The sequence below is a fragment of the Centroberyx affinis genome, unplaced genomic scaffold (genome assembly GCF_046629955.1).
Source record: "Centroberyx affinis isolate AG114_WGS23_722 - 3 ecotype Tasmania unplaced genomic scaffold, CSIRO-AGI_Caff_v1 ptg001172l_1, whole genome shotgun sequence".
Lineage (NCBI taxonomy): Eukaryota > Metazoa > Chordata > Actinopteri > Beryciformes > Berycidae > Centroberyx > Centroberyx affinis.
In genome coordinates this window covers 11,208-30,307 of record NW_027279702.1, presented here as the reverse complement: position 1 = coordinate 30,307, position 19,100 = coordinate 11,208, and the positions used below count along the sequence as shown (strand labels likewise).

The 19,100-nt window shown below is 43.0% G+C and overlaps 1 protein-coding gene across 3 annotated transcripts in view; it reads left to right on the top strand.

The window, feature by feature from the left end:
• The window catches only part of LOC139648202 (protocadherin alpha-C2-like), a 90,953-nt gene extending 74,215 nt beyond the window's left edge, over positions 1-16,738 (top strand). For all 3 annotated transcript variants that reach the window (XM_071524256.1, XM_071524257.1, XM_071524255.1), the window contains exons 3-4: positions 3,398-3,483; positions 13,481-16,738. In XM_071524256.1, coding sequence (XP_071380357.1) covers positions 3,398-3,483; positions 13,481-13,788 — 394 coding nt within the window. In that variant the 3' untranslated portion in view covers positions 13,789-16,738. The remainder of the gene's footprint in view (positions 1-3,397; positions 3,484-13,480) is intronic.
• The last annotated feature ends 2,362 nt before the right edge of the window (positions 16,739-19,100 follow it).

The window sequence follows — 19,100 nt, the reverse complement described above, 5'->3', positions numbered from 1 at the left end:
GATTTCTATTTCTTATCAAAACAAAACCATTATCATCTTGATATACCGAGTGCATAGAATTTACAAGGAATTTTACTGTGTCCTTTAATGTCCTTCGCATTACACTGAGTTTTCTGAACACATTTATTTGTCTGGACTGCACATACAGTTCTAGAACAGGTGGACAGGTAGAGATTCAGTGAGATGTCAAAATATATATGTATCTATGCAATCCTATTATCCTTGAAAACAATGGACTGTGAAATATGAGTGACCATATGAGAGAGATAGATAGTAAAGAGATGTGCAGTAGGACATGTCTCTTTCAACATAGCCATTAGACAGATGGAGAGCTGGCGGGAGGGAAGGGTAAGCAGGGGGTCAGTGATGGACGGAGGGGAGGTAGTCAGGTGGAAACTTGGCCTGTCAGGGACATGGGGATTGCCGCACACACCAGGGATCACATTACCCATAAGGCACTGGGTTACTACCTGCTGTGGGATCAGTGGGGCCTGACCCAATCAAGGGTCATGCTAATGAGATAGGGGCAAGTTAACAAGCAGTGCCAGGCTTAACAAGATGGATCTAGCCAAGTGAACCAGATCAACCCACTGCAAATAGGCAGGTTTATAGTGCTGTATCCCCCGAAGAACAATGATATAATGTGTGTCTATATACAGTATATACAATATATATATGTATATGACTGGCTAACCAGTCCCTCCGTCAGGGAAAACATAAGTAGGTTATCTGTCATTGCCCCTCTCTCTCTGACACACACATAAACACAATACATATGTAAACACACACGCACACAAGGGTATCCCTGTGGCTATGGTGCCATTATGGCAGAGATGACGGCCACATGAAATAGACAGACAACAGAATAGACAATGCTTTCACAGCTCTAAACAGCATCTGTCTGTTGCTGCTCAGAGACATGGGCCTGCAGAGGCCTATACAGAATGTGTAATGTGTATGTTTGTGTGTGTTGTGCATGTCTCACAGTATGTGTTACTTTATGTGCACTGATCTGATCTGTATTTGAACTGTAGTGCTTCTGCCCAGTTAGTATCCAATAATGCAGGCCTGCTTCCTTTGTCTAAGTTGATATCAAACTGCAGAGTCACATAATGTGATTTACTCAGCATGTGTACTTCCATTATGCATGTCTGTGTGCAAGCATGTGTATGCACTCATGTGTGCACACTCGTGCATGTATGTCAGATTAATAAGAGTGTACCATCTGAGTGTCATTAATGTTACAGATTCCCTCATAATTACAGCAGGGCTTAATAAGAGTTCATGTGCTTGGGTGAACCAGTCTAACGTATTAAATCTTTCTAGTCACTCACTAGCACTGATGCATTTTAACTTGACTATCCCCAATTCCCCATTACCAAGCCCCACTGTCTTTTCATCTATTTATACTCTGACATGATCAGAGCTTGTTTGAAACATTTATAGGAGATTTTAGAAATCACACCCAAACACTATGTAATGGCACTGACCTATTTAATCTCAGCCCTTAATGGAATGCACAGAATTTCCCCCTAATTGCACTTTGTTAGAAGCTAGTCTATGGATTCATTTTGTGATCACTGTAGCTATGATATGGAAAAAGAAAGCAAGCCAGATGGGAATGTGTTAACGCTGGCAGACAAGGAAGAGGCTCGTGGTGACAGACAGGAGAAAGTGAGATGATGAGGAAGAGAAATCAAGACTGGCATTAGCTGAAAAGCGTATTATCAGTCCAGTGTTCACCATTAATAATTGATCAGTGCATCTCCATGACTCCAGTGCTTAGCAGCATTTAAAATGGCCTCCTTCACCAAATCACTACTCACCTCTTCACACAACCGTCGCACATAAACCCAAAGACCTCTTACACACACACACACACACACACACACACACACACATTCACTCAGGAATAATACTGTCATATAGAAACAAAATAGAAATACAGGATGAAAAATGGCTGTGGTGGAAAGAGGGGGGAAGATGAGGGAAGGGAAAGAGGAAACAAGAGGAGGGGGGATGAAGGAGGAATCAGATAAAAGGGGAGCCAGGAGAGGATGGGGACAAGTCTGTAATTGTCTGACCTTGACCCCACAAACACACACACATAGCACACAGACACACACTAAGCTCACACACAGCAAAAGCCATACTTAAAATGGTGGTGATTCCATTTTCTCCCCTTTCCCTCTCTCCCAGTGTCTCTATTTCTTTCAGCTATTTGTAGTTTTTTTTCTATATTTTTTATTCCAGTATTTCCGTATTCTTACTCTGAGAATTTTTCCTCCTTTCCATTGTGTTGTGTGTATATAATTTTCTCTAGCTGTATAGCATAACGCAATACAGCTAGAAAGAGAAAGAGAGACAGAGATTTGGATCAACAGCACTCAGCTGACCTAAGTGAAAGTTTAAACTTCAAGAGACCCAGTTTTAGACTCAGGGACAATGGAGAGGAGAGTGGGCAGGTGGATCAAAATGGAACAGCAGCAGATAGGGGTTGAGAGTTAGCGCAATGCTTTATAGACCATATGGGCAGGTTTATATATTTATCTGGGGATTTCTGGGCATATTCTGTGTAGTGCCATAGCATGCACACACACGCATGCTGTCCCATAATTCACTGTTCTTTCTGCTAAAACAAAACTAGATTGAGAGGTCCTTAATCCTTTGCCAATACCCAACATTCTGAATGTTACTATTCAGAGAGTTTCTGTCCTCCATGGGTGGATTATATATGAAAGCAGTGAGCCTTTGAAAAGTGACACAAATTTCACCTGGACCGTCACATGATTAAAACCTCATACTCAGAGCTCGAATAACAGTTTGAGAATGAAATCCTTTCCTTTAATGGAAGTGAGAGAGACGGCAAGAGAGACAGAGAGGGAGAGAGACTGCATTTGCAGCATCCCTTTGGCTGTTTTTTTAGCACAGCAGAGAGCAGGGTGTTTTTCAGTAGAGGGGAGGGTGTTGAAATCCCACAGGGCGGGTGTGAAAATGTAAGAACGTCCATCTGTAATCCCTAATCCAGAGAATGGTAGGAATATGTAGGGTGAATAGTTTAATCCTAATCTCAAAGTTACATTCCTGCAATGGTGTTCGCCACCACCCAACCCCCACACCCCCTTCCACACACACACACAGAATTCCAGGTTTTAATTTTGTAATGTTGTGTATTATAGGAAGCATGTGGAGGGGAGAGGATTGGGTCTGTGGAAGCTTATGCTGCAGTTATATGGGACAGCCATAATACAGTCTAGAGTCTACCAATACACTAAATTATGTGTGTGCATGGCTGTTTTTTGTACAGCTTATTTCAACATAGGATAAATGTGTCTGTGTGTATGAAAATATCTTTCCAGTGTGTAACATCTGCATTCCTGTGTGTTTTGTGTTCCAGCTCGGTGCACATGGAGGAGTCCTCGGTGATGCAGGGAGCCCAGGGGGTTCTGGTTCAGAACTGGCCTACCGTGTCCAGCGCTGCTGGTAAGAGGACCGACCCAGAGTCAGTCGACCCACTCTGACCCAGACCTGACCCAGACCAGCCCCAGACCGACCCGGTCCAACTTAAACTACACATTTAATCACCTATACTGGCATATGCACAGAAAAAACAAACAAACAAACAAACAAAATATTACTCAAGTCAAATGTCCAAAGTATGTTCAAGTATAACCTTGACCACATCAGGGAATACCACCAACAAAACTTAAATTAACGAAAGAACAGCTATATTTGACACACAGGGACCTGGTCTAGTACTTAACTAATATCATATTCACATGAAAAAAGAATAATAATGCTAATCCACAACCCAAGACACAAACATTCCATGAGACAGGCAAAACTATGACAGATGTTGTCTACCAGCATGGCTAAGACCATTTTATACCAAGTGCATTCCTGCAAAGCTTATCAAACCAAGGGAGAGTAATAAAGTGAGTAATACAGAGATATCCGCTACGAGATCGCCTTGACCCACTCCTCAAACTTCCCGCTACCGCAGGGAGAGGAAATAACATGTGTTATGTAGGCGTAGATGGATATCTCTGCTCTCTGTAACAGGGAAGGAGACAATAGAGAGAGGGAGGGAGGGGGGGGGGGGGGGGGGGAGTCAATAGTTGATTTGATTATCATCAGGATGTTTACAGAGGCATAAACCACTGAGCCACAGAGGACAAACATTAGATAACACATTAGAGAAGACTACTAAAACATAATTACATTCCCTCTCTCTTTATTGTGGATTTCTCTCTCACTCCCTTGCTCTTTTATTCACTCACACACTTACTAAGACCAACATCTACACACACATACATAGTAAACACACATACCCTTGCTGTTCTTTGAATGGCATTAATGAAGTCAGATGGCAAGTGCCCATGCATTTGTCTCTAACTGCCATGACTGTTGGGTTTGATGAGCAAAGTCTTGGTCTCCTCATCCTTCACCTCTTGACTTAATTATCATACAAATTATGACTGAAGATGCACTGCATAGTCCATGTCAGTGCCTTCTATAACAGATGTGAGTTAAGAAGAACTGTAAACTGTTGACTTTCCACAAAATGACAAGGAAATGGGGGCAAAAAAGAGTAAAAGGGAAATAAACAGAAAGGTAGGAACCGAGCAGAGAAAATGAGAGTTAAGAGAACTAGACAGAGAGATATAAAAAGAGAGAGAGAGGACTGGGGTGAGGATGACGGTGCAATTACAGTACAGATAAAGAGGTGATTTGTTGTAATTAAGAGTGTGGAGATGACCTGGCGCTGTGTCTGTTATAGACAGGAGGCGATGGGCTGGGCAGCCTGACAAACTACCCACACGCTCCCTCCTTGTCTCTTCTCATCCACTGTCACACACACACGTACACACACAGCCTCCTCCACTCTGCCATCGATTTCTTGTCTTGGCTTAGGACGTACAGCCTGCAGGCAAAATACGAGGGATGGAGAGAGAGAGAAAAAGAGAGAGAATGAGAGAAAAAGAGAGTAAGAGAGAGAGATAGAACAGGTAGTGGAGTTTTCATGTTGGGGGTACAGAGGCAGGTCAGGGGAATTAAGTGAGGATGTTAGATGGGCCAAATTAAGGAGTGGCAGTTCTAAAATTACTATATGACTAACTTGAGGAGCTGGTAACATTTGGGAAGATGTCTGTTGTCTGATGACGATCAAAGAATAGGTTTGGAACATGTTTTTTTTGTTGTTTTTGAATTTACATATTTCTCTATTGGGCTTTTAGCAATGCGTTTTGCTCTTGTAGGTTAACTGCATACCAGAAACCTAGGATTGAACCATTGGCAAGATAACCCTTGCCAAGGGTTATCTGAGTTTTCAGTCACACATTGCATACACAGCTAACCTTGATTTTCCTAAGGGCCGGCTGCCCCTTGTTTAGCCCCTTCTGAGCAGGGTTAAGAATAGCGATAGTAGTTTAAGGCTGACTGTTCCAATGCAAAAAAAAAGGGCTAAATTAGCCTCAGGTCATCTTTTGGCACAGGACTAAGGATAATTCTGGGTTAAGCATGTCAAAAAATGTGAAAAGCACTTATTTCTGGAGCTGCCTTACTGGAGAACAAGATTGAGAAAGATTCTTTTTGGACTTTCAGGTTGATTCTATTTACCATGTGAAGATCTGTGTTAAGCCAAAGAAATGAGAGAAATGGAGATATTGATTCAATGTGGCCTGTCACATCACTGAATGAGTCATAGGCTGTGCTATTTATAACTAAATCTTCTTGTTTGTTAGGCGGACCGCTGTCCTTAGGTGAGGAACAGGAGTATATGGGTGTATGGAGAGTTGGTTTCTGGGAGTTTGGTTTGTCGACAGGATTGTTTCCACCTGGGTGTTATACCTACAGGGTGCTGTTTTGCCTCACAGTCTATTTTTTGCCTCGATGTGAGACAAGGAGCCACAGCCGACAACGCCCCTGTTTCTTCCCCTGGTTCAGAGAGTGTGTGTGTGCGTGTTTGTGTAGTTCTGTGTGTGCGCATGCACATTTTGTTTTGTGTCTTTGTGTAAGTGTGTGTGTGTGTGTGTGTGTGTGTTTTGGCTGCCTGCTTTGTGTGCTGCTCCTGCTGTGACAGATGGAGTGCAGCCCACGCCCAGATTAACAGACTCACATTAATGAAATCAGGGTTCTGCATGCTGTCTAACTCTCTCCTCGCTTCCTCCCTATCTCTCTCCTCTTTCTCTCTCCCTCCATTTCACGGCTCTGTCTCTAAACCAAGGGCACATAGGGATTCAGCAAGAACTGTGCAGAATTGGAATCATCCCCTAGAGAGAGAGAGGGAGAGAGAGAGAGAGAAGGATGGTTGCGAAGCGAGGGATTGAACAGAAACAGAAGAGAGAGAGAGAGCAATGAAGGTTAAGGTGGATGGGAAGGCAGAGAAGAGATGGTCATTGGCTGTAGGGGAAGAAAGTGAAAATGAGTAAAGAAGAGTGACTGACAGAGGCAGGGAGTGCAAGGGAAAGAGGGAAAGAGAGAAGGCTGTATGAGGCTGCTGTTGCTAGGGGAGAATGGCTAGACCAGACCAGAGAGAGAGAGAGAGCTTGCAGCATTATTCTCCATCAGCACAAGCACTGTCACCACGACTCCTACCAATGTCCTACCGCTTCACTGGAGGATGTAGTTTCCACGGCAACCATTCATGGCCCCAAATATGGGCAAGAGAGAGAGAGAGAGGGAGAGAAAGAGAAGGGTGGGTGGAGGGTGTTATATAGAGGGGAGTGCAAGCATATGGTGTGGGACAAAAGATACTGAAGGAAGGGGGCATTGGGGAAAGCAGAATCAGGCTGTAGGTATCAGGTGAAGGATAAGACAAAGGGAGGTGGCGACTGACATGCAGAGACACAGGAACAAGAACTAAAAAAGAAAAGCAAGGAGTGATAGAGTTAAAGGAGGGAGGGATATGTGTAGAATGAGAAAGTTGGTGGTAAGAGGTGTAAAGAGAAGGTGGGGAGAGGGATAGAGCAAGGGAGTGAGTAAGGGAATGAGAGTGACCTACATACACTGGGGCTGTGGTTTACTGCAGAGGTGGAGGCAGGTTTAGTGTTTTCTGCATCACGATGACACACACACACACACACACACACACACACACACACACACACACACACACACACAGGTACACACAGAGGAACAGAGAGAGCCTCAGCAGCAAGCACCTGTCAAAGCAAAGATGAGCACAAGGGGTTGAGGGCAAAAGGCCAAGTGAGGGGGGGGAAAGGGTAGAACGGGAAATATGATGGAGAAAAAGATGACTGTAGAAGGAATAAAGGAGAAGATGATACTGTACTGGCGATTTATCCTTTTGTTGCTTTCATATGAACTGTTATTGAGTATTTGGGACCATGACCGATTACCTTACCCTATAGATTTCCTTACTTTTTCCCGTCTCATCAGGAAGAGTAGGTAAGGGTTTGGAAAAGGAAATTCCATGCCATTGGCCACTGAAATGGTTTTTGACTAAAATCAGATGATCAGTCTGTGATGGGTGGATAAATAAGAGATAGAGGCAGTCACCTAAATGCAAGGCTGGATGTCATACTTTGTGACTGTACTCTCTCAGTTAAGGTGTGTGATCTGAAAAGATTTGTGGTGGGATGACACATTGGAAAGGCAAGGTAGAACTGTCTAGAAGCTGTCAGGGACCTTTTCATTCTGTTTCTGGATCCCTCCTGTTTCTGAACCCCACCTATTTCCTATTCCTGACTTCAGTTATTTGCTTTCCTTTATTGTCACTGTTTTTGTTCCCATCCTACTCTCTCTTAAGTCTCTCTCTCTCTCTCTCTCTCTCTCTCTCATTCTCCATTTGTCATGTCACAATTAATGACAGTTTCGTCCTTATTTAAGTCACTGCTCTCATCTAGCAGAGCAAGGTCTTAGCATCTACACATATTAACATACTTATACACACACACACACACACAAACACATACACATTCACGTAGTAGCAGTGGGTTTTTTTTCATTGTGAGGCTTAGTACTGTCTCTTGGGATAGCTTGTCTCCACCATCTGCCACATGATCCAGCTGGGATCAGACACCAAGGTGTGCAACCTGGCATGAAACAAACGCACAAACACACACAAACACACACACACACAAACACACACACTGCTGTACATTCAAATATGCATATGTGGAGGCACACTCTTTATAATTGCTGTTAAAATCTCACAACCAGGGAGCACAATTTTATTTATACCCACAACACTTTTTTTTTTATATTTTACTGTTACCAGTTTGGGGAATATATGCTAATTTATGCAGACACACACATACATTCTTCTATCACCACCCAGCCACAGCGATGAAAACACAGACGGATGAATAAGAATTAGGTTTTGAATAGACGGGAGAGTCACATTGTGTTTTTATCAAAATGCACAAACACACAAAAACACACACGCACATACGCACAGCACAGAACACAAGCAGAGCACAGGTGTTTTCTCAGAGAAGGGTGTGGTCCCAGCTGAGGGTTGGCTATCATAACAATCCCAGATTTCTCCAGCACTGCAGTGCCCCCCTCAAAAAAAAGAAAGAAAAAAAAAGAAAAAAAATCTGCACCTTCAGGATCTTTTCAGCCATTTTTTACCCCTCCTCCCTCGCTTGCATTTGGTGGTGAGGATCCTGTTTCATATCTGCATCCTTGCACTTCCTGGCACCTCTTCCTCCTCCTCCTCCTCTTCCTCCTCAGCTCGTTATGTAACGCTGCACTGCGCTCCACTGCGCTTCTGCCCAACCGGCCGATGGTAGGGCGAGACAAGGGGATGAATAAAGTAGACGTGGCAAAATGGAGCTCGGATGATTTAAGTGGCTGTGAAAACCTTGGGCAGCACAGAGGAGCGAGGAGACACGCACACAGAGAGAGGACTGTTGGGCAGCAACAGAGATAGATCGAAGGCTATGGACATCAAACTTAGGGAAAGATACAGAGATAATCACAGACTGTAAAGTTACAGATTACAGTGGCTTGTGTCACTATAGGATTTTAATGATGATTACGGAGGCAGACTGTGGGGTTGAATGTAGACAGTGTGAGTCACAGATACACAGAGTGAGAGAGAGTAATGGAGAAAGTTAGAGGCAATGGTCATCACTGTGAAAAAACAAATCATGCTTGTCTGTAATGTGCCTGGTAGTGATCACTGATGGACAAGCTGTTTAACTCCCAATCACATTAATGTTACCATAAACATTGATAGGCATGATTAAGGCTTTGTCAATAACTGGGAGGGACGGGTGTTGGCTGGAGGAGTTTTCACGCTAGATTAGATGAAAGGTCAGGGGAAATGAGAGATAGACAGAGGATAGCAGGGAAAAGGGAAGGAGGGAGGGTGTGCGAGAGAGAGAGAGAGAGAGAAGAGAGAGAGAGTTTTTGCTCTGCAACAGCCATCGACAAATCAGATAGAAGCAATGGCTGTGTGGGAATCAGCGCTGGGTGAGGCGTGTGCCTCTGTTACCATCCTGAAGGAAAAAAGAGGCAGAGAACACGCAAAGATAAAGGGTGGTTGAAGAGAGGGAAGAAAATGAAAAGAGACAAAGAAGACATACAAGTAGACAGACAGGAAGGATAAAATATAGACAGGTAGTGACAGATCTGTAGTTGCCGTCCAAATCCCCCAGCTTCAGCATTGGGGAGGGTAAGGTCAAAATGATATATCTTGTTAGAAATGTATAAAAAGAGTACAAAAGGAATATCCAAGCGTAGGGAAGGGTGTTATAGTGTGACCTTTTCGATTGCACCAGATTTTTACACAGCCAGACTGACAGGACTGGACTTCAGAGTACTGTATGTCCCATTACCTGTTGTTATTATTTTTTTAATTCATCAGTAATGTCTTTGACCCTGTATAAGAGACCTACCCTGCCCTGCCCTGCCCTGCCCTTTTCCATCTGTCTGCTCGCAACATGACTCATCACTCTCTGGGGTCCTGTTTTGTTTTGGGATCTAAGTTTGCATCGGGGGCACTGGTGTCTCATCAAATCCCTGCATTGTTTTACACAGGCAATTTCTTAAAGGCAAGAGAGGGGACACTTTAGAGCAAACCACGGCCACCATTCCATGATTATTCTCTATTTTTTTCAATTCGAATTTTCCCGCTCTGTTTTCTCCTCCTTTTCTGCTCTTTTTGCCTTGCTTTTGAGAGTGTAGAATCAGGGTCATGTTACTGCTGGGGGAGTCAGATGAGGACTTATTAACTGGGGGAAGACTCTCCCATTGTAAAAGAATCTGACTCTAGTTGTCTCTGCGTCTAGATGTGAAGAAAGCAGCAACTGGATCTGCCCTCCCTCCCCTGGCCTCATCTTCTCTGTCTTGGTGTCAAACTCGGCCTACTTTGCAACTCTTGCAGCTGTGTTGTCGCAATCAGTGAAAGATAGGAGTTATGGCAATTGTGATGTGGAAGAATTCAAATGCATGGCCCATTTAATTCTTGTATGGTGGCCCCAGTGTCTAATTTTTAAATATATCTGAGGGAATAAAACATGATATCATCTGTGCTAGAGCCAGTGTGTGTTTCCATTCACACAGTGGGTGAAATTGCTGCCACTGGTGATGTTATGCCTCATAATATGGCACTGTGACTGGGCCTGGCCAGCTTCCCTGCAGATAGAGGGGCGGGTGGCTGTGCAGCAGTGTGTTTGACTCTATAAGACTGATTAGGATTGTATGCCAAGCAGGAGACGTCATGCTCGCCACGGATTTACTCCCAGAATCCTTCACTGTGAGCAGGTCTCACTGAGAGTTGGGGATTGGGATGGTGAAATAGGGAGGAGAAATAAGTATGAGAGAAAAGAGGGATAAGAGAAATGTGGATGAAAGGAGGTGTAAAAATCAGGGAGGGAATAAGAGAGGAGTATATAATATGAGAAAAAGCGGACTAATAAACTCCATCATATCTCACAAATTGAAAAGTATCAATGGCACTTATTTGTTACAAAATTATACAATTAAATTAATTAACAATTAAACAAACACAATGTAGCATTTTAACACACTAACACACACACCCATTCATATTAACTGCATACTAGATACATGTTCTGTCTCATTGATGCAATGTAGAATTTATGTGTATCAAAGTCAGAGATTCTGTTTACGAATGCCTCCCCATGGCCATTCAGTCACTATCCGCAGTATCACCCAAGTCCTCATGATCTGAGGAATTTCAGCTGACTGATTGAACTACTGCCCCTCTGCAAAGAGACGGACCTTGCCTTAGTCCCTACAGTACATTCATATTTTACAGTTACAATTACAGTTGTGGGTCCAACTTTCCCTTTCTCAGAATTTAGGCCACTATATTTGGGATGACACAGTCCATTTTGAGTAAGAGTTGCAACATGAGGAAAATTGAAACTGAAAGTAGACGGAATATGTCAGAGCTGGTCGGGTAAAAGAGGGGTGAGACAGGATGGGAAGATGGTCTTCTCTGCCCTGGGTATCATATGAGGTCAGGCTACTTCTTCCAGACACTGTTCCTTCTGGTTGGATGGAGCCCTGCTCGGTTAATCTCCCCTTTGGAAAGAACTCAGAAAAAGAGTCAGAGGAATAAAAGGAATATGTGAGGAAAGTGTTGCAACTAGGTCATTGCTGTGAGGAAAGAGGGTGTGTTTTGCTGGTAGGTTGAGTGTGTTTAGTTTTGTTATATACTACACACCCGCACAAGCACACACAGACACACACAAGTGTGTAAAGTTCTGAACACCATCCTAAATGTAGTCAGGTCTGCTATTGACTGAATAACGCAGAGTAACAATGTGTTGGCTTTATTACCACTGCTTTCCAGCATCCTCTTTAATAAGGAGTTATTTATGTACATGCTCCCACCCTTTTAATGGTGTTATTTACTTGTGTGGAAGAGAGGTCCGTCTCCTTCGGCAGCTTGATGGGTTGGCAGGGGCTGTGACAAGTGTCATTCTGCTGCAGTGAGTCATGGGCTCTAGAGACTAAAGGTGAATGCAGACTGTGCGATTTTATCCATCTTAATGCCGCCCCAGACAAATTTTTCACGTCTAGGAAAATCTTTCGTCATGAACAACAGTTGGTAGTGTTTGTTCGTTCAGTATGACAAGGTCAAGGATAGCTAAGAGTCCTAGGCTCCGCCAAAGTTCTGGCAGTGTCAGAAATTTGGGCCCATATTCGTGTAGTATGATGAATGCCATGACACTGTTCTGGGGAGTGACCAATTGGGGGCACGGTAGGTAAACAAAACCAAACATGTCCAACTCAAAAGTAAAGCGTGACAAGGGTTCCAAAATCTGTTGACATATAATAAAAGAGGGCAGACTCCTCTGCTTCTTGAGGCAAAACATTGCTGTCATTACTGCCACCGCCTGCTGTTTCACCAACACCATTTTTAAATTCTCCGGGTGGCTTTTTTCCTGCGTCAGACACAGGGTATCAAAACTCAGTTGGTGTGCCATCGGCTGACGTAGGACACAGCCTCATCATTCAACCAATCACACAATATGACAATGGAACAGCTTCAATGCAATTCAGGCTGATAATCAAAATTGTACTTCTCTCCAATGACACAGTCTGACATAACGTGAATGCAAAAGATGATCACAATCACACAGTCTGCAAACAGCTTAAGGGAGAACTAGAGTGACTGGTGGCAATGAGGAAAGGCAGGCTCTCACCTGTCTGTTAATCAACTGGAGGCTATTAACCTGTACAGCTGGAGGATGGGGCACCCACACACCTTATGAGACAGTTCACTGGCTTAAAAAAACAAACAAACACATACATAGCCACACACTTGAGCAAACACACAAAGACCACAGTGTGCCATCATTGTGCTGCTATAATCTGCATTTACTGCTCTGGCACATATCCGTGATGAAAGTAAAATTTTGGCTTTCTTCCAAAACATGCGTGTAGTGTGTGAACAGTCTATTTAAATTCCATTAAACTACCACAGCTTTACTACCTGACCTTTCCCAGCCTCTAGCATCATGATGGAGGGTTTGATGTCTTATCCGACAGTGCCGAGGACGTTAGCTGCGGCCAGGAGGGAGCCTTTGATTTGTTGCCGCTTAACAGCCTCCTCTTTGAAACCTCCCATTAAGTTTCACCACCTCCTCCCCTTTGTAGCATGTCATGGCTGTTCCACGCGTAATGCCTGCGATTAGTGACCGATTAAGGATATCACAGTGGCCGCTGTGGAGATCAGTGAACTCTTGCTGCAGTCAGAATTTTCACACAGTGTGTCTGAAGTGTGTCGCCATTGAATGATATGTGGTTACAGCCTGAGACCTCTAGCTTTTTAAATCTCCACCATTTAGTGCCTGTGGAAGAATAACTAACATGAGCAAATTTGACCATGACTATGACCAAGACAATTATGGTACAAACAGTGATATATCTTATAACGACTTCATCATTATGTAATAGCCATATCTGTTTGATGAAAACTAAATAGTAGATGGTAAATAATAACCCATCATCTATCTCTCTCTGTTACTTGCAGATGGTGAGGGGGGAGAGGTGTCCCCCCCAATGGGAGCTGGCGTGGACAGCAACAGCTGGCACTTCCGCTACGGCCCAGGTGGGCCTGGTGCCCCCCCACAACACCTGAAACCTGGCGAGGTTCCCCCAGAAGCCTTCATCATCCCTGGCTCCCCTGCCATCATATCCATTAGACAGAACCAGGGAGGAGAAGATGACAAGAGTGATTTCATCACCTTTGGAAAGAAAGAGGAGGCCAAGAAGAAGAAGAAGAAGAAGAAGGAAAAGAAAGACAAGAAGGATAAGGGCAAGGATGATGGGGATGAGTAGAGGAGTAGGAGGAGAAAGAGTAAAGAAGGAAAGGGCGTTGTTAAAACAGAGGTACCAACCAAAGTCCACCGGGCAAAAAGAAAATATTAAAAGTATTATAGATTTCCCAGCTCCACATTATCACATATTTTCACTCTTAATATTTTAAAGCTCTCTCTGTTGTGAACCTGGCCTTATCAAGATTTCTTTTACCTCTAATCTCTTGCTGAGGTAAATTATTAATCTTGCCTTGATGACAATAAAATGATTGATTTTCCTCCATGCCCCCTTGTGCCTATGCACCCTGAGCCAAATCATGTCTCCGAAGGACCGCTCTTGCCCTCATCCTCTGTTTTTTACCCTTTCACCCACTGGGCACGTTGGCACCTCTGTCTTACCCCCTCCCCAACCGTGATGTGTAAACCATTCTCTCTGAGAGAAGACAAATACTTTGTACTACAACAACAACAAAACGCTCTGTGCCAGCTGACGAAAAATAGAAAAAAGGAAATGTCAAGAAAAAAGAAAGTAACCAGAAGAAACACAAAGATTGAATAAAATGTATGTGATCTGCAGCTGGACACACACAACTTGTAAATAGCACAGGAGAGAGTCACTGAAACTAAGGCTAATATGACACTGCTGCGGATTCCTCTGGTGTTTACCAACAGTGTTCCCTGAGATCGCAATGAAAACACATGCACACACACACACACGCATACTCACACACACTCAAATATGCAAACACAAATACACACACGTATCATGACAAAGTGGACACTGAAAGCACTGAAGGCCTAGAGAGAGATAAAAAGGAGACAAAATCAACCAACATCAATGAGATGTGCTTATAAATAGACACTGCAAGCTTTTTGCCCTGCACAGTCTCCTTTGCGGTGCACATGTGTACATCAACTCTCTCAGGATGGAAGCAGCATCTTCTGCAGTCACTCCTTGTCTGCTCACTGCATTTTCAAAGGACATAGAGAGTTACATCTCTAGCAAGAACCCCAACCGCTTAATGCAGAGAGCAACAGAAAGATGGAGAGATGAGAAGATACCTGAAATTCTCCTGAGGACCACGGAGAGGAGAGTCCAGCTGAGCTGGCTTGTGAGTCAGCCTTCAGTCACTGGACTGAAATGTTGTAGAACACCAGGAGGGTCTCAAGCTTTTGATAATACCTTCTCTTCTCCCCCTTCCACTCAGCAAAAGCCTGACGCTTTCTGCTCTGAATGTTTGGTAGCAACCAGTCCTTACCTGACACCCTGATCTTACCACTGCTCACCTGCCCGTACTTGCCCTAAGCTACCACAAGCTACCCTCTCCTCCCCAAGACCCAACTGCCTTTCCCCCACTTTCACCCAGCCCGCTGCCTCTTCATGTGATGATGAAATTTGTGAACTCTATCTCTTTTAATTTGTTCTCTGAGGAGACAATTACCTACTTTCTTATGTTCTTCTTTTTTCCTTTCAGCTTTAACAGCAGTGTTTTTGCTTGTCATACCCACCCCCCTTTACCCTCAATCACTATCCTATTCTGGCCATTGGCATAGACTACCCCCAACCCCCCTCTGATCCCCTGCTCAGGAACGATCCTGGGAATGGCCTACTCTGAACATTGTGGTGTGCTGGCAACAGCATGGAGTAATGTGGACAAGGCCTGGGGAAGCCCAGTCGGTGGTCTGCGCCGTGAACTCTTGTCAGACGTCTCTCTAAGTGCAAAACGGTTCAGTGCTTTTAACTTGTGAATACTACAGTACGCTGTTAATTTCCTGTTTGTAGTCACTGATGAGAGGGGATCAGGTGGGATGGGGCAGAAGACAGGGGTGGAGGTCTGGGACGAAGTGAGGAGACAGGTGCCGTGGGCTGGCCCTCCCCTTCCATGTACCAGAGAATAAAGTTCTTCTTCTCCAAATTGATTGTTTAGGATTGTTGAGTCACATATTGGCTTTTATGTACGCTGTAAATGTAGCGTAGGCTTTTCATAGATTGTCTCTACATTAGTAAATGAAACCTGCTAAAAAAATATGGGCATCTAGGGATTCCCATCCCACAGCTCTATCCCACCAATCCTCTCTCAGGAGGTTTTGAAAAGGGGCAGAGACATGCCTCAGACCTGCTTCTATTGGTTCCCCTCCCCTGCCTGTAACTTGTTGCCACGTCCCCAAAGTTTTGCGGCTCAATATGACGTCACTCCACTAAGTGGCTGCTGCATGTACTGCTCAAAGGAAACACATACTATATAGAGAAATATATATATAAATAGATAGATGGCTATGATTTTATTCTTTTGTATTATCATTTTACTTCATGACTCGCACAGGAGATATTTGTATGTACTTCTGTCTCTGCCAAGCATCCTCTACATACTACACTCTTCACACTCCACAGATGGTGGTGTTGTATGGCATCAACTAAACCTCTTTAGATATTTGTAAATGCTATAGTGTGATACCCTCGAACGCAACGTTTTTTTTTCCTTTTACCAAATATGATTTATGTTTTCGAGAACAAGCAAAGAAAAAAAAAGAAAAAAAAAAGATCACTCTCTGTGTCCGGCTTTGACATGACGATCTAACTAACACTGTAATATTGTAACTGAAATATGTATGATCCTATGATGAGCTATCTCTTCCCTTTCACTCTACTTTCAACAAAAAAATGAAAAATGACTGAAAAAATATTCCAATGTAAAAAAGGTATATGTAGTGTATGCTTGTGTTTAGTGAGCGTTCATGCTGTCATTCTTTCCCAATGTATGGTGGTGAACTATGGTGGCAATGTGCTGTCCTAAATGGATCAGCACAGATCTGTTGTAAAACCCTTTTTTGTACACCCGCTCATCAACTGTAACGGTGAAGTAGTGAATTTCATTTATTTTCTGGCTTTCTTTTTTATTTTACCTAAATGGATACAGTGGTAATGTGTTTTGTTTATAAATCACGAATAAAGTTTTCTTTCTTAAAAATGAGATTGACTTTGTTGTCTTGGGAGCATTTTTTTTTTCTTGAGAGGGGAGGGGTTAAAATATGTAAAAATGTGTAGATGGTCACACATGAATAATACACCCTTATTTTCTATTGTATATTTTCTGTCTCTCCCTCTCTCCAAGAGTTTTATTCCAAAAATGTGATATCAGTCAAAATGTTACACACACACCTAATGTTTGCTGTAGAAAACTGCATATTAGAGAGCATATTACAGAATATTATTGAAGTTAGTTAATAGCTTTGTTTAGGCATATGTTAACAAAATGGTAACCTTTAAGAGCATGCAGTTCATCTGTATTATTGACATACTGTGCGATGAATGTGATTTTTTTTTTTAAATGATAGCTTTATGGAATCAAAGCCTTCATTAGAGTTCTGTTCACGAAGGAGGCTTGTTGCTCAGGAGAGACACAAGAGGGCTGATGACGAAGACACAGTCAAGAAGAGTGAGAAAGAGAATTGATCTTTTAAGTTGGATGGAGAGAGCGCACATCTCGTCGCATCAGTGAGAGGAGGACAGACGGACCATCTACAGGCTTTAGGCTCTCTTCTATCACACTCGCTCACATCCCTCTCCCCTCTCTACACTGACACGTGGTCAGAAAGGCTCAGTCCCTGCAGAGATGAGAGAGACAGGCTGAGTGACCTGCCTCACATTAATCTCTCGCTTCTCCTTGTGATAGCCATGGCCACAGATGGTCCAAACAGTCCCTAGTGAAAGGAAGCTTTCAGACCCAACGTAAACTTAATTTAATAGAGTGGCTAAGTAGATTGATTCGGTCCCAGCGGGTAAGTTGTTTTTCAGAAAAAATGTCACATAGGAGAGACATCGATCATGCTGGTCTAGATACAATGCAACATCATCGTTCATCAATACTTTTATCCAGTCATCATATAAACTAGCTTGTACCCATAAATTCTGAAAGATCACCCATCTTATACAATGCTCGATCTAAAATATAGACTTATAATATCACTGATAACAATTCACATAATGTATGAAAGACGACATTTTAGTTCAATAGTGAGCTGACATGTCCACTCATTAGTAAATATTTGTAAAGAAATTGACTTCTTTTGACTGAATAGTTTCCAAAAAGGTCATTTAGAAATCTTGGAATTTTCTAATCACTCTGGACTTCTTTCCCATTTCAATGTTGTTGATTGTTGGTCTAGTCTCTGCAACATTTCTGACTTATTCATGGCCAAGTGTTGAATAGATGTTTATCAAGTGGGACTACAAGCTGTATTCCTTTTCTTGTACATTTTCTCTGATACTTCTCACTCAGCCCTTTGAAAAAGATAATTTAAGTCTCCCTCTTTGACTTTCATCTTGCAGCCTGGAGAGGGGAGGCAGCAGTGAGAAGAGTTCAAGGGTTCATATGGTAATTCTGTTGCAAAAATGCTGTCTCGCTCTCTCTCTCTCTCTCAGACAGACAGGAAGGTTTCTATGGTTACAACTAGTAGGGGACAGGTCTCTATGGCAACAGCCTTATACACTCAGCAAACAGTGGAAGGTAGAAACAGTGGGGTGCAGGAGACAGGGTGGAGTGTGTGTGTCATATCTAATAGACAGCACTTCAAAGAGGTTCATGACTATTGATTTGACACACAGTTTTTCTCACTGACATTTTTACTATAGGAACAGCAACTCCATGCAAGAACAAAACCCTGAGTGTTTAACATAATCCACTAACACCCACACATTTAAAATATCCATTTGCCTAGGAACAGCTCCATATTCCCAAGAGCATTGTCAAAATGGGTTCTGGCCTTTCTGCATTTTGTCTCATTTCAGCTCCCTCAGTAAACAAATAAACAAATAAGCAAACCGGCTCAGAAAGCAGAAAAAATAGCCTGCAGTGTTTGGTCTGTGCAGTAGTGAATTTCCAGCTAATGAATATGGATATATATTATGGCTGAGCTAATGCACCCAGAGCCCTACAAGCAGAGCAGTGGGCCACTGCACTCACTCTCTCCATAAGCTGGAGTCTAGTCCACAGAGATAAATGCAAACCAATTTAGACTTACACAACACAACCACTCAGTACACTATGGTGTGCACTGCGTGGGCTCACCTACGTTGATGCAATGGATGTAAAGAAGCAAGTGAGGAAGGTCAACCAGTGCAAACAAAAGCAAGAGAAGTTGTCCATTCTGATTGGAATTGATTGTGAAGATAGGCAGCAAAATATTGCCTAACACAGGATCAACATAATTGCTGTTGATCCTGAACATCCTTGAAACATGAAGCACTGGAGAAGAGGAATGTGAAAAAAAACACACACACTACAGTGGCATAATAATGTGAAAATGTCTTTGAAAAGATCATTGATCAAACAT